This window comes from Heterocephalus glaber, unplaced genomic scaffold, assembly GCF_053883595.1.
Source record: "Heterocephalus glaber isolate CG9 unplaced genomic scaffold, H.glaber_assembly_v1.0 deba00000943, whole genome shotgun sequence".
Classification (NCBI taxonomy): Eukaryota; Metazoa; Chordata; class Mammalia; order Rodentia; family Bathyergidae; genus Heterocephalus; species Heterocephalus glaber.
The window spans coordinates 5,427,782-5,443,286 of record NW_028258175.1 but is presented as its reverse complement, the minus strand read 5'-3'; the positions used below and the strand labels follow the sequence as shown (position 1 = coordinate 5,443,286).

At 45.8% G+C, this 15,505-nt stretch overlaps 1 protein-coding gene across 1 annotated transcript in view; it reads left to right on the top strand.

The window, feature by feature from the left end:
- Cacng3 (calcium voltage-gated channel auxiliary subunit gamma 3) overlaps positions 1–15,505 on the top strand; it is an 89,234-nt gene that overhangs the window by 60,768 nt on the left and 12,961 nt on the right. The window contains exon 2 of the mRNA XM_004855959.4: positions 9,066–9,149. Within this exon, the coding sequence (XP_004856016.1) occupies positions 9,066–9,149 (84 nt within the window). The remainder of the gene's footprint in view (positions 1–9,065; positions 9,150–15,505) is intronic.

Below are 15,505 nucleotides of genomic sequence, written 5' to 3'. Positions count from 1 at the left end.
CAGGCAGCAGAACCACTGAGCTAAATCCCCAGCCCAAACCTAGTCTGTTTTGTACACTGATAAATTCCAAGTGCTCAGGACCATGCTTCGTGGAACATGCGGGCCTCCACAGACAACTGAAGAACAAGAGAATGCTCACCAACAGCACTCTGATTACACTCAGAGATGTTTTTCCCATTAACTCGCTCACTCATTCTTCTGGTTCTTTTATTAGAAGGCATAACTCATAATTGCTATACCCCAACTGCTTCATCTTGCTCAGAGAGATCAAGTTCAGTTCAGGGTCCTCATTAGCCGTGAATTTATTACCTAAATCCTGCATGTGTGAGGTTTCGTGAACAAGCAAGTAAGCCCTCTCTTGATGTGAATATGGGCATTAATGACCTGACCACTTAGAAAACCAGTTTCAAACTGCCCCACCCCCACCTCCCACCCTCCTTGGCCCCTAATGCTCTGCAGCCCCCAGTTTCCGTGTGGCAGCTTCTCTCTGATTGCAAGCTCTTGTCAACATGTGACAATACAAAGCAAATAGATGGCAAAATGGGATGTGCCAACCACGGGCAAATGAGAGCCTGCCGGCGGGACACAAACTAACAATGGAAAAAGAGAAAATTGACAAGGATGATGACATGACAGACACATCCAATGATTTCAATATCAAAGGATTAGCAGAAGCCCTTGGGAAAACTGATGACATGTTCAAATAAAATTTTTTTGCAAAAATGACCCACTTTATGATCCTGTTGTGAAAATCAAAATTTGTGATCTTGCCAGGAAAGTGAAGGATTCTATATTAGACCACTGTGTGACTTTTTCAGAAAAATGATGCTCCCTCTGCCAGATCAACATGACTTACTTTTATGTTCACCCTGGTGTGGTGTAGGAAGAGATCAGGTAAAACAAACATTTTCTTAAGTCGTGATTTCATGTTCGTGGTAATGTCGGAAGCACATCTTCACCTTTTCCTGTGTACTGTGAAATAATCACTCCTACTTGTACGTGTACCCCCTCAAGGCCACAGTCCCCAACTTCAGCCACACAGTGAGCATCTTCCTGGAAGCAGTGGAAATGCCAAATGCCCCGGATTCATTAGGAATTTCTGGGGGAACAACACAAACCTCAGTAGCTGTTGATCTCCCCACTTCACTTAAATTCTTAAAGCAATTCTCATGTGAGTCACAGTTGAGAATTGTTTTAGGATATTCTTATCTTCAGATAACAAAGATCTACTGTAGCAAAAAGATCCCAACCATTCTTACAGTCAAAGCATTGCTTTTGATTTCTTAATCCAAGCACTCAAGGACTATAAACAAACTTGATATTTGCTCTTCTTTCTGCGTGTCAAGGCAAATCCATCAAACAGTGATCTAACAAAAAACTCACATCACTGCACCTGGCACCTTGGTCTTTAGTCGGTCTTCACTTTTCACTCTGAGCTGGGCTTTGGGGCTGTACCGATTAGACTTGGGGCTGAGAAGAGTACTGAGCTCCAGAAACTGGACGGACCCTGGCTCTGGGCTGGACGTGGTTCTAGGCATGGGAACTGGGCTCAGTGTGCTGGTTAGGGATGCATGCTTTCACTCAGAGCACAGGGCCAATGTCCAGAGCTTGCTCAGAAGTAGTGACCCTTTGTTGGGTGGGCTGAACGTGCAGCCACCAAAGCTGGCCCCCAGTCCCTCTGTGGGGGCTGCTCGGTGCCCAGTGGAGATGATGGATGTGGATAGTTCCTTCTGGAAGACCATTCACAGGTCTGCTGATGTCCTTTCCTTCCTCTGAAGGAGATCCATCCTGTGGAACTCTCCCTTCAGGAAAGCTGACCTTGGATGACAGTCTATTTCCCCAGGCCTCTCTTCTCCGGGTCCAGGATTTCTTGACTTGAAGCCAAAAACACTAGATGCAGAGCTATTTTCAAAGGATACAGAAAAACTCCATCTGGCCCTGAGCCAAACACGGCCTCGCAGGTGAACCAGGTGCATTCCCTCCAGTGGGTGGCGGCTCTTCAGGCTCGCTGCTGGCAGTAACCCTACATGGGCATAGGCACCCAAACACAGGTCTGCCTGCGTGTATGTGAATCTCAGTGAGAGCACCAGGGAGGCCAAAGTCCCCAGCTTCCCTCTCAGTCCAAACACGAAACAGAGATGGTGATGGCATTATCATCACAGCTGCCCCTGGCTTACCCTCGCCTTGGCTCCCAGGCTTGTGTTAGTGTGGACTTTAGTCAGGCACAGTGGCGCATGTCTGTAATCCTGGCTACTCAGAAGGCTGCGGCTGCAGGATTACAAGTTCAGGGCCAGCCTGGGCAGCTTAGCCAGACTTTGTCTGAAAATAAAGCTTTAGTCAGACTTCAGCTTTATGCCTCATTTTCCCCGTCTTTAAATGTACAGTATTTATCGCATTAGCATACACTTTCATAAACTTACCTCATCCTAAGCATTTCTCTACAGCACTTGACAAATACTGACTCCTCTTCCCCTCGTGAAAACCCTGAGAGGAGAACACTACTATTATTCTCATCAGACAGAGGAGAAAGCAGAGGCACATATAAGAGAAGTAATTTGCAGCTAATCTGTGGCAGAGTCAGGATTCAAACCCTGTCATCCTGGCCCCAAAAGCCACACTTCTCAGGCCATCATGTGACCCATTGTGGTGCCTGGGTTACAGTGCTGTGAGACATGACTAAGGAGTCTCCCACTGCCTGACAAGTTCATCTAAATAAGAAGCGGATGATGTAACGATTTCTTTTGAAACTCCGACCAATGAGGAGATTATCAACACTTTAAAAATGAGGAGATCTAGGCTCAGAGCAATAAATAACTTGCCAAAAGAGACTTAGTCAGGTGGGGTGCTATAACAAAATATCACACTGGGTGGCTGCTAAGCAATTGGAATTTATTTCTCGAAGTTCTGGAAGGAAGAAGTCTGAGATTAGGATGCCAGTGTGGCCTGGTTCTGGTGAGGACTTTATTTCAGCTTTGCCCATTTCCCTCTTCTCATTCCATCTTTATACGGGGAAGTGGACAGCTCCATGGGTTCCCTTCCATAAGGGCATGAATCCCATTTATGAGGACTCTACCCTCACGACCATCACCTGAGGGACTAGGATTTCAGCATATGAGTTTAGGGAAGATACAAACATTCAGTCCATTACATAAAATCATCCAGCCAAAAAGACAGGAAATGGTGGGGCAGGGGTTCCTACTCAAGCCTCCAAAGCTTGTGTTTCCACGGTTCCACTCCCCCAGTACAGGTCAAATACAAACCTGCCACAAAAAGTAGCTGCCTCTGTTTCCCCTAGACTGCAATAATCTGATTTAAAATTCACAGCTGAGCAGCCTTATCCCCCTTCGTGGTTGCTGATGACCATTTCCCAGTATCAGGAAATACTCAGAACGGGGACACTGAGCCCCTCCTGCAGCCAAGTAGCTTGGAAGTATCACTTCCTGGACATGGTTGACAAGAACTTCAAGAATCAGGAACACTGATGTCCTGGTTTTCAGACTTCTCCCTACCCTTGAACGCTTGACAGCAACCCAGGACTTCGTAGATCTTTTAGGTGGCCCCAAACCTGGTTACTCCCAACCTTGAGGAAGAGCTGGGATTGAGCGTGCTCAATCCAGCGTGGAGGGGCAGCCAGAGAGCAGCTGCTGGACCCAGCAGAACTGCCACAGTGGTCCCTTTGTCCCCCATCCTCCTTCTCTCCCTCAAGCAGGTGCAGCTCGTTCGCCTCTGAGCCTGCAGAACTTGCAGTCCCCTCCAGCTGCGAGGCCCTTTCCCTGGCTCTCTGTCTAACTGGCTTCTCCTCTGTTCTCAGGTCTGAGCTCAAATCCCCCAACCTTCCCCCGAAGCCAGTTACCCACATGAGGCCCCATCCCACACAGACACAATCACAGCATCCAGTTTTGCTTCCCTCAAAGCACGGGCATCTTGTTCATTAATTTCTGGGCTCAAGTTTCTCTCCTCAATGAGGTCTGAGGACCAGAGTCTCTGTCTCGGCCACCAGTGAACCCCTAGGACCTAAACCCGATCATCACATCCTGTCCCACCTTCCCGCTTCCTCCCACCTGGACTCGCTGGGTCTGTCCGAAGACTGGTCTCTGATCTCCAGCACCTCGAGCTACTTGGAGCTCCCAAGAGAGTTCCTCTCTTGCTCATTCTCTCCCATCACACACGCGAATCCCTCTGCCTAGAGAGACACACCTTTCCTCCTCTGCTTAACTTCTAATTAACCTTCAAGTCTCCGCTTAGCTGTGATTTCGCTCAACATTCAGGTAACAAAAATCATTCTACTGAGTTAGGCGAGAACATTTTTGGTGGTGGCGGTTGTTCTCACTTTAAGTCCTTCCTAGACTGTTTGAATTTTCTAACCACGTACATATATTCTTTCAATTTAGCTAGGATTATCTGAATATGAGATAATGGACTGCTTATTGTTTTCTTTACAGTTCCCTGCATTGAAAAAATAAATGTTATTCTTAAATGGGAGTACTACAATGACTTAATTATTACAGCTTTGTTGTGTAACTTAATATACTGTAAGTAACCACCTGCCTGAGCCCTTTCATTCATTCTAATATCTTTTCTAACAAATTGCTTTCATTTTCCCAAATAGACTAATTCTATCATCTAGGAAAAAATGGTACTTTTATTTCATTTTTTCTATTGCTTATAATTGAATTCGTGTGCTAACTCGATCTTGTAGATCTGCACTAAATATTAGCGGATTGATGGGCATTATCTCACTCTCGATTTTAATAGGAATATTCCAAGGGTTTGACTTTCAAGGGGTGTTAAAGAGCACACCTTTCTGCCTGTGAAGGAAGTGTTCTTTCATTGCCTGAGCCAGCGATGACCCAGGATGAAGCCACAGTCACCACAAAGCCAGTCCCTGCTGTCACACCTCAGCAGCTCAGCAGCTCTCTGCTGGTTGCATCTTCCATTTCAAAGCTCTTCCCCAGGTGCTGTGAACTTAGGGTTCTCACTGCTCAGTTCTCACCCCTGCCCTCTGCTGGGTCCCCACCACCTGTCCCCTGTAGCCACTGGATCTGTCCCCAGACTCTGCTCCCTCAATCCTTTTCCTGGTTTGTTTCATTCTCTCCTGATTTCTGCTTCTCTCTGCCCTAGGGCTTTTGCTTATAGCTGTGCTGAGGCCGGGTTTTCCTCTGTTTCCTGACAATCCTTGCAGTTTAGATATTCTCAGCATCTCTCGTGGTTCCATCCTTTGCAGTTTTGGACAAGTCCCACCGCGTTCTATTTTCTTAGATTTACTGACTTAGGGAAATACTCTTAAGGAAATGTAAGTGAGAAGAACAGCATGATCCAATCTTGCTAAATCATTTTTGTGTGAAAGCATAGGGAGGAAAGCCTGGGAGGAAATATAAAAAAATGCTAACGAGTGGTTATTCTGGGAGCCAACAATATGCTACTGATACGAATGGCCAAGTTCATTTCATGATTGGTGTGTGACTTGAGGTGCCAGGGCCTCATTTTCAGTGTGTCTTCCTTGAGGGAAATTCTTGACTTCCTTTCTTTTTTTTATTGCTTTTTAAAATCTCACCATGTCGCCAATGTGTCTCTTCTGGTCCTAAAATACCTACCAAAACCAACAGTAGTAATAGCTTTAATTTATTGAGCTCTTACTATGTGCCAGGAGCTGTACTAAGTGCTTCATGTCACTGCCTGATTAAAAGATTTATGTGTAAAGTGCTGAGAACAGTGACTGTCACTGGAACTACGATTACTGTCTCGATTGATTCTCTTGACAACTCCATGAGGTTACTATGATTACTTTCCTCTGGTAGAAGAAGAAACTGAGGCTGGAAGAGGCAATTTGATCTAGGTACCACAACCAGTAAGTAGCTGAGTCAGGACTGATCTGAAGTGTGACCCCCAAAACTGGGTTTTTCCCAAATATGTGTTAGCTCAGAGGTCACAAACTCAAATGTCTACAGGGACAGACGAATGTCCTAAGGGTCAACTGGGAATTTGGCTAACTAGAGAACTTGTGCCATACCCAAGAGGCTCGCTAATGCTCAGCTACAAGGAGTTGCTGTCACGTGGAAATGGGAGACACGGCTCTTCATGTTCTAAGAGAAACTGCAAATCAGCGTTTCATGTGAAATGCCCTGAGTTCTAAATCACAGCGACATATTTAATTTTTTTTAAAAAATTATGCAATAAAATACAGCAATTAGAGCAAATAAGCAAACAAAATCACAAAGCAAAGACAGTTTACCTCCCAGATTCGCAGAAGCCTGCCACTCTGCTGTAGAGGCAACAGTCTAGATTGTGTCCTCCACCTCAGGAACCCCCGGACTCTTTACTTTATGCTTTTGCCTCCATAGGACAGAAATCTTTAGACCAGGGTTCCTCACATTTTTTTCCTTAAAGGGCCAGAGAGAATATTTTCAGCTTTATTGTCTCTGTCATATTCAACTCTGCCATAGCAGCCTGAGAGATTCCATTGAAACTATATAAACAAATGGGCATGGTTGTATTTCAATAAAACTTTATTTACAGAGGCCAGAATCTGAATTTCACATTTTTTACATAAGATAACATTCTTCTGATTTTTTCCCCAGTCATCTAACTGTGCAAATACCATTCTTAGCTTATGGTCTGAACACAAATAGGAGGTAGGTAACAGACCATTAAAAACTGGTACCTGTCTTCAGGAGCTACTGGTGGTTATTGGTTCTAAGTCTTTATTTCCAGATGCTTTCAGTCCCCCTGTGAGAGCCCATTTCACATGCAGATGCTGGCACGTGCATAGTTCCTAATTCCCCCAGTGATTCTGACTGGTCTTAGGATGATTTGTGCCTGACCCTGTCCTCCCGATGAAATGTTTCCTGGTTTACGTAAAGTAGCTAATAGTGAAGCGATGCCACTATCAATATCCTTGCCCTGCCCACTGTGGAAGAAGCATGGTTGATGGGGAAACCACTGGTCCAGTTCATTGCCAGAACCAATAGCAGGGAATGGACCACAAAGCTATCATTAAACCATCTGGTGAAGGATTTTGCTTACAACTCTAAAGAACTGAAGAGAGCACAGGTCATAATAGTGCTTAGGAGCTTGCCTCGGGGGTCAGCCAAACCTACGCTTGAGTGAACTATTTCCTAACTAAGGCTTTGGGTAAATCTTCTATTTTGCTAAGCCTCAATTTTCTCATCTAGGGCTGGGGATTTAGCTCAGTGGTTCCAGTGCCTGCCTCGCAAGCACAAGGTCCCAAGTTCGATCCCCAGTACCAAAAAAAAAAAAAAAAAAAAATTTTATCGTCTATAAAACAGGCATCATAATATCAGGTATTTTGAGAACTAAAGAAAATAAAACATTAACATGCTCAGATGGTATATAATAAATGCATAATGTGTTACTTGTTATGATTTATTATCCAGTCAACTGGAAGGCTTAAAATCAAACAGAAATATGTAATTGAAACTTTGAAATCCTAACAAGAAAAATGAAGACCTTTTATCAATATGAGAGGAGATGTTACGACTTTGTCTTTCTTCTAAGAATTTCCTTGCGTGTTCTTGTCTGGATTCTTTTGTTGGTTTGGAGTCTATTCTTTGCCTGTGTACACAGACTCAGAACCAAAGAAATGTCCTACATATTCCATCACGATTACTGTGAAATGTCCTGGCTTGGACCCTTTTTATGGTAAGGATTAAACAAATCATACTCATCATTATTAGATAATAATAGTCATAATGATAGTAGATATAATAATAATAGCTATTCATACAGCAATAGTGTAACCACAGGCTTTGGAGCCTGGACTCAAATATTGATTCTATCACTTAGCAACTCTGGCACCTTAATCACTTGTGTTTTTCGTTTCCTCACCAAAATGTCAATATTAATAGCACCTTCTTCCTGGGCTGGTGGGTAAGAGCAAATGAGATAGGGGATGTAAGGCTTTATCTCTGGACCTGGCCTATTGGAAGCACTTAATAAGTGGCAGTTATTTTTCTGGTACGGCTGCAGCTTTCCAGAAATTATCTTAGGTTCACATACAGCCTTTTTGCAGTCTTACAATGACTGCTCCAAAATAAAAGCCCAGCTCTGTCTGGTTCTCTACCTCCTCTGCTTTGTGCTCACAGCATGACACTGCCCCTCACCCCACATGGACAAGAATCCATAATTTCGCACTGTGTTGTGGCAAGATATTCTGAACACTGTCCGTCATTTACAAGAACTGACAAAGCCATTAACTACCCCGAGATCGGTTCATTGGCTTGTTAAAAAGTACCCAGGATGATTATCAAACACACACAATGAGTTAAGCCAAGTTTATGCTGAAGACCAGAAAGCCCTGACAGTTTCTTTCACATGCATCCTTAGCGTGTGTGGCTCCTGCAGGCCTGAGCCGTGCAGCAAGGGACAGAGAGGAAAGGGGAGAGTTCTGGGGTCAGATATGAGCGTCCCTGGAGCCTCTGGTCTATTCCAGAATCCCCAGATCTTGACTGGAATCCTGGTTCTGCTACTTACCTGAGTGATTCGAGGCAAAATTTTTAGGCCAAATTTCTTCATCCATAAAATGGGAATACAAATTAATGTACTCAAATTCTACCTCCTTTTCCCCTTCACTGGTTGGGGGAGCGGTGTTTCTTTAGGCTATCACTTAAGAGGTTTCGCTGCATGGTCCCCCGGCCCCTTTTTGGTGCCAGTGTGGAAGAGAACATCCCGGCAGGCACAGCATGGTGGAGCAAAGCCACTCACTTCCTGGAGACTGGGAAACAAAAAGAGAGGAAGGCCCCAGGGTTCCTAAATCCCCTGTGAGGACATGCCCCCAGTGACCTAGCTACCTTCTGCTAGGCCCCACCTCCTAAAGGCTCCCACTAGCACCGTAAGCTGGGGACACACAGGCCCTTGGAGGACATTCAAGATTTAAACTATAGCAAATGCTCTTTTATCTGTGCCTTAAATGAAGATGCTCTTGGGTCTACTATTGCACAGCTGCCAATAACCAGGGCAAGGATCTTCACCATCCAATAGATGCTGAGTTTGAGGACCCCAGGGCCCTGCCTTCTCCCCTTGGCTCAGCACCGAATTTGTCTCCACAGGGGCCTTCCGAGGTGTGTGCAAGAAAATCGATCACTTCCCTGAAGATGCAGATTATGAACAGGACACAGCTGAGTATCTCCTGCGTAAGTTCCCCTGCTTCTCGGGTCTCTCCTGGGAGGTGGGTGGGGGCCCCGCCATCACCCACTTGCTTCTGAGTCTGGGGTTCTTCGCTCTCTGTCTCTGCATGCACAGGGGCTTCGGTGCAGAGACATTTTTATGCTTCTGATATCTAAGTCTCTCTCATTTCAGTGAATTAGAAACAGAAAAAAAAAAAGCAAGTGAGTCAAAACTGAAAGATTCTTTTTAGTTTCCTTAGCAGAGAAATCTAAGGAATTATCTTCAACTGGAAGACAAGCTTTCACCTCCAGGAGGGGCGATTTGAGGTGCTAATGGGCAAAGTGCTAATGGATGAGGTGCTGATGGGGGAGGACCCAGGGGCGAGGCCTGAGAGGATAAACACAGACCAAAATCACCTCTGCCCTGACTTCCCCTCAGTTCCCCTCCTAGGGGACAAGGCCAGTGTCTCTACAGGATCTGTGCAGGGTCAGAAACCTGGATGTGACATGGATTGTCACAGCACTAGCACAGGAGCCTGTAGGCCCTGGAACCTGATCGATCCGGGCTGCGACCTGCACTGACCTGAGGCCAGTTGCTTTACCGCTCAATCTTAACTTTCTTCACCTGTTCTGAAATGGCGATTACAATGTCTCTCTGATGGGGTCATGAAAATTAAGCTAACAAGCTAACATACATCATGTTCACCCCCAGGCCCAACATGTAATCAGGAGGGATTTGGGTTGGCTCTTCTCTGTTGCCCGGGATGAGCAAAGTCAGCTGCAGACACAGGCCTTACATCAACCCAGGCACAGGGGGAACTTGGTTTGGGTTTTCAATGTAATTTTTTTTTCAAGAACATGTGTTGAGTTCATTCAAAAGTAAGAGTCCAAGGTATTCACTAATTTGCCATTCAGAAATGTTAGATTTAAATTGTCATTTTGTGTTTGCTTTTAATTGCAATTATAAATAAAAATTCCAAGAAATTGTCCTATTCAGGTTATGTTTGTAACTCATTCAGGTTATATTTGCTAGGGCTGGCGTGCAGCTTAGTTGTACAGTGTATGCTTAGTATGCATGAGGTTCTGGTTCAATCCCCAGCACAGGAAAAGAAGGAAGGAGGGAGGGAGGGAAGGAGAGAAAGATGGGAGGGAAGAAGAGAGGGAAGGAAGTTTTCAAATTAAATTATTAGCTTTAATCATGCACGCTAGTCTTCAGACGGTCGTGGCTCTATATATGAACCCTTAACCTAACAACAGAAGTGGTGTGGCATCCGTGCGCAAGGAACAGTGATTTTTAAGCTAATTTTTTACACATAAACATACCACTTACCTCTTTTCCGTCCTTCTTCACCCACGGGAACTTATTCAAACCCCTCATATCAGCAACTAAAAGAGCTTTGGTGTAGGGAGTTAAAGGCCACATTTGAAGGTGCAGTTTAACCGAAGCTTGGTGAATGACACAGATAGCTTGGAGCCCTCAAAAAAGAGTGGCTTTGAAGTCCTGACCAGTGAGATTTTGCCAGAGTGCCCATAGTGCATCTTTGTTTTCCTTTCCTGCTTGGGTGAAACATCTTGATATTTGCCCTGTCAGAGACTAACCAGAACCGTGACTTCTATTCCAGAGCTCACAAAATTGAGTTAAACTTCTTTGGAGGGGTTGCTTGCTTTTCCAACAAGACATTTTTCTCTCTTCCAGGAAGGGAGGGTCCTCTGTTCCTTCGTCCCTCCTTACCCTGTCTCACAGCTCACCTGAGCTTCACCCAGAGCCATAGAATCGGGCTAAGTTTAAGGAGGGGACGTTAACACACACGGAGTTCTCGCTGAGAAATTTGGAATGCCGGACCCACCCACCACAGAGATCTTGTTACCCATCCCAGAGTGTAAGCTGCCAGTTCCTGCTGTGGCCCGCACCCCTGATGGGCCTGGGATTCTGCACATGATTCTTCTCTTATTTCCTCTTCCTCGTGTGGACTTTGGGAAACGCTGCGGCCTAAACTCCTAAGGACAATAGCTGAGACTGGGTACTTTATAAAGAATAGAAGTTTATTTGGCTTGCGGTTCTGGAAGCTGGAAGTCCAAAAGCATGGTATGATGCTGGTATCTGCAGGGCAGGCAGTGAGGTTCTTCCCTGCGTCATGGGGCAGCTGTGCCATCTCAGGTCTCGCACTTCTTATGAAGACACCAGTGGCGGAATAGAGCCCTCACTGTCATGACACTACCAATCCTAATTAAAGACCCCACCTCCAAATACCATTATCATGAATTGGGTGGTCCAGTTCCCAGCACAGGAAGGTTAGGGGCACACTTTCACACCACAGCCCCCCAGAAGGTTGAGTAGGCCCCAAGTTCTGTTGACTACTGGATTCAGCAGAGTCTTACTCAGACATGAATAGCAAAATCCCACTTGCACAAGCTTGCCTCCCCATCCTCAAGGGCCTGACTTAGCTGGAGAAACAGGGAAGGAAGGCAATAAAACGCTTTTGTTCTGGAGCTATCATGCATTCCCAGGGCTATAACAATACAGGGTGGACCTCAACTTGTAACTGGCACCACAAAATGCAACTTTAAAAGTTTATTTTTTTTTCCTTTCAAGACAAGAGGTTCTCCAAACCCACTCAGGCCAAGGGCATAGACCCCCAACCCCCACCCTTCCTCTGCCCAAAGGAGTAACCAGAATGTGCGAATGCTGTACCAGGAGCTCGAAGTCCCTGCCAGTTTCCACAGGGAAAGGGTGGAGAGGTCTGGGTCCAGGGAGGGATACAGCAAGCCTGAATATGTCTCTTGCCTCCTTATATCCCTCCCCTCACTGTTCCTTGCTATAAAAGACCCTAACACACCTGCACACGGTAAGCGGTGATTTGGGTAATGAGACCCCTCCATCTCCTCAGAGCTACCTGTGACTAAATCCTTTTTCCTTTTTACCAAAATAAATGACTGCTTTGATTTGTTTAGAAATGAGCAAAGGAACCTGAGCATATGAAACTAAGTGGCTGGCAACAAAGTGTCTCAAGAGAAAATGGCAGCAGAAATAGCCCACCGCAAGGCAGACACCAGTAGCTCGAGTTTACAGAATCTGCGCGTGTTGATGAAGCAAAGAGTGGAGTCTGACATCCCCGGGTGGCTAAATGGTGACTGCACCATTTAGGGAACAACAGCTACCTTGACCTCTCACACATCCACACATGTCAAACATACACTTCCATAACCAAGATTATTCAATAGCTTCACATATTCAGAACATCTCCTTTGGGCACATTTCAAAGGTTAACCATTTAGTGAATTTTTAAAAAGAATTCTCTCTTAATCAAATAAATTTACCACGTTGAATATTCAAGCAATTTCTGTCAATACACAATGCAAATGATCACTTTAAAGGCTAGTCCATGAGTCCCAGATGGGTTCTCAGAACCACTGCAGGAAACCAACAGTATTGTGGGGGCTGGGCCAAGAGTCCAGGTGCAAACCCACAGGTCATAGAAATTGTAGATGAGTTGCCTCCCACCCTGGCTGGATCCATTAGAAATAAGCCACATCCACACTCAGGACCCCCCGCCTCACACCTTCTACCTGGGGCTACAGGGACCATAGGGACCAGCTCTGCCTCCTGAAGTGTTAAGTAAAGGCAAATTTCCCTTCTCTCCTCTGAAGTTTCCCTGGAATGAACTGACAAGAGGCATAATAAATAGGGGAAAGGGGAGGAAAGTATGTATGGCTGCTCACACATAGAATCCCAGCTGCTCCAAAGGCTGTGGCAGGAGGATCTCAAGTTTGATCCCAGCCTGAGTAACTTAGCGAGACCCTGTCTCAAAATAAAAGTGAAAAAGAGCTGGGGAAGGGCCAGGGATTTAGCTCAGTGGTTTCACCTCCTGCTGCCCAAGCGCAAGGACCTGAGTTCGATCCCCGGTACCGAAAAAAAAAAAATTTGGGGGCCAGGGATTTAGCTCAGTGGTTCTGTTGTGCCCAGATTGTGAAGTCCCAAAGACCACCAGGAGGCCGTTCCCGATGTAAGCACACGAGGGTCGTTTATTCAAGCTCAAGCAGGGACTCTCAATTGTCACAGACACAGCGGATCGAGATTGAGAGCCCCGAGTTCCAAATTAGCAGGGTTTTTATTGAGAGTACAGCAAGCTTCGGTCATTAGCAGCCATCTGATTGGTTAACATTTAGCAAGTATGAAGTGTAGAATTTTGATTGGCTAGGCTCATTGGGGGTTGAAGGGGATTACGTATACGTTTTTACAAGAAAAATGGGGACAAAGGTTAGTGGCCTACTGTCACGTACTGATGGTCAGCAGACATCCTGACTCATGGTCATGACCACCCTGTGTGGACAGTCAGCACGTGAACAGATTGTCCTATAGATAGTGGGCCCGGGACACTTGTTTCTAGAGCAAACAGATGGCTGAGTCATGAGCTTAGGAATCTTGAGTTACAGATCATGTCTTTTGTCCCAGATTAAGCACATTTGATCATTAATTTGAAAGAACAAAGGAGACTTCTCCATTTTGGACAAAATGGAGTCATTCTGGTCCCACATTCACAAAATGGAGTCACTTTTGGTCTCAGATTCCCCCCTTCTCATGATGCTATAGAAGGCCAATCATGGGCCTCTGGGGGTTAATTTTATTAGGTTGGTGGGAACTGGCTGGTATTGAGACCTGAGTACTATCAACTGAACAGCGTTAATTTGTTTTCTGATGAATGAAACTAGTCTACTGAGTATACAAGGTCCAAAGGTTAACAGTAGTAACAGAATAAGCAAGGGGCCTAGGAATTAAACCAGGATTCGAACCAATTTTGAGCTTGTTCTCTCTCTCGTTTTTGTTTGGCGATGTCTTTTTTAACTTTGGCCATAGATTCTTTGACCACCTCTGATTGATCTACATAGAAACAACACTCTTTACCTAAGGCAACGCAGAGTCCTCCTAATATTGGTGTTAAAAGTACAGTTACCACAATCATGACCGCCGACGACGCAGTTTGAGCTTGAGGGGGTTGTCGTGTTCTTTGGACACCTGTCATGATGGGATGAAGTCTTCTAGGATGGCGTGTGGATCCGCGGGGCGGACATGGGTGTAGTGTACCCACGAGGCAATCCCATTGACTTTGAGAGTGGTGGGCGTGGTCAGGACTGTGACATAGGGTCCTTTCTAACGAGGCTCAAGGTCTTTTTGTCGATGTCTCTGGACAAAGACCCAGTCTCCTGGTCAATAGTGATGGGGCTCAGGAGGCGGTCCAGTCTCGTACAGGGCTTTTGATTTAGGCCAGATGTCCTCATGTACACATTGGAGGCTTTTAAAGAAAGTAGCAATTTTTGGTCATCAAATTCAACAAGCACATTCGGTTAGGAACAATGGGAGGGGGAATTCCAAACATAATTTCAAAGGGAGTTAGTCCCATCTTATAGGGTGAGTTGCATACCCTATAGAGGGCAAAGGGAAGGAGAACCACCCAGTCACCGCCAGTCTCTAAGGCTAATTTAGTTAAGGTCTCTTTTGGGGTCCTGTTCATTTTCTCTATCTGTCCTGAACTCTGGGGTCTGTATGTATAATGTAACTCCCAATCTGCCCCAGTACCTGCGCTAAGCTTTGACTCACCTTGAAAACGAAGGTCGGTCCATTGCCTGTCCCTAGCATTACTGGGAAACCATACCTTGGTAGGATGTCTTCTAAAAGCTTTTTGGCCACAGCCTGTGCCGATTCGTCCTTGGTGGGGAAAGCCTCTGTCCAGCCCAAGTCCTCATGCAGGGCTTCATCAAAAATGGTGGGGGAGTTTTTAAATCCTTGAGGAAGTCGGGTCCAGGTCAGCCGTCTGTTGATGTCCTGTTCAGGGTCGCTTCATTTAAATGCGAAGATGTGTTGGCTTTTGGGTGCCAGCGGAAGGCTCACAGAGGTCCTGCACTGGTCGATAGTCATCCAAGTGGGGTTTCCACACCGGCAACAAGGAGGTGTTCCAGGCTGATTGACAAGGCCTTAGAATCTCCTGAGCAAGCAACTTCTGATGTGTGGAGTTATTCCCTTATGGGCCTCTAGGGGCATAGGGTATCCGCACAGAGTCCGCTGCCAGTTTCATCTCTACAAACACTGGTGCTCTGTGCACAGCCAGTCCCATTTCCCTGGTTTCCACCCATGCTTGGGGGAACATGGTGAGCCATTGTTCCATGTCAGGATCAGGAGGGGCCCCTTTCTGATGTAGCAGATATTCGTCCTCAACACTCATAGTTAACACTTGGATGGGCTTTCCCTCCTGGTCAAGGACCTCCCTGTCCCCGGGCTGAAAATGGATTTGGGCTCTTAATTTAGTGAGCAAGTCTCTTCCCAATAAGGGATAGGGGCAGTCTGGTATAATCATGAATGAGTGGGTTACCCGTCCCACTCCCAAGTC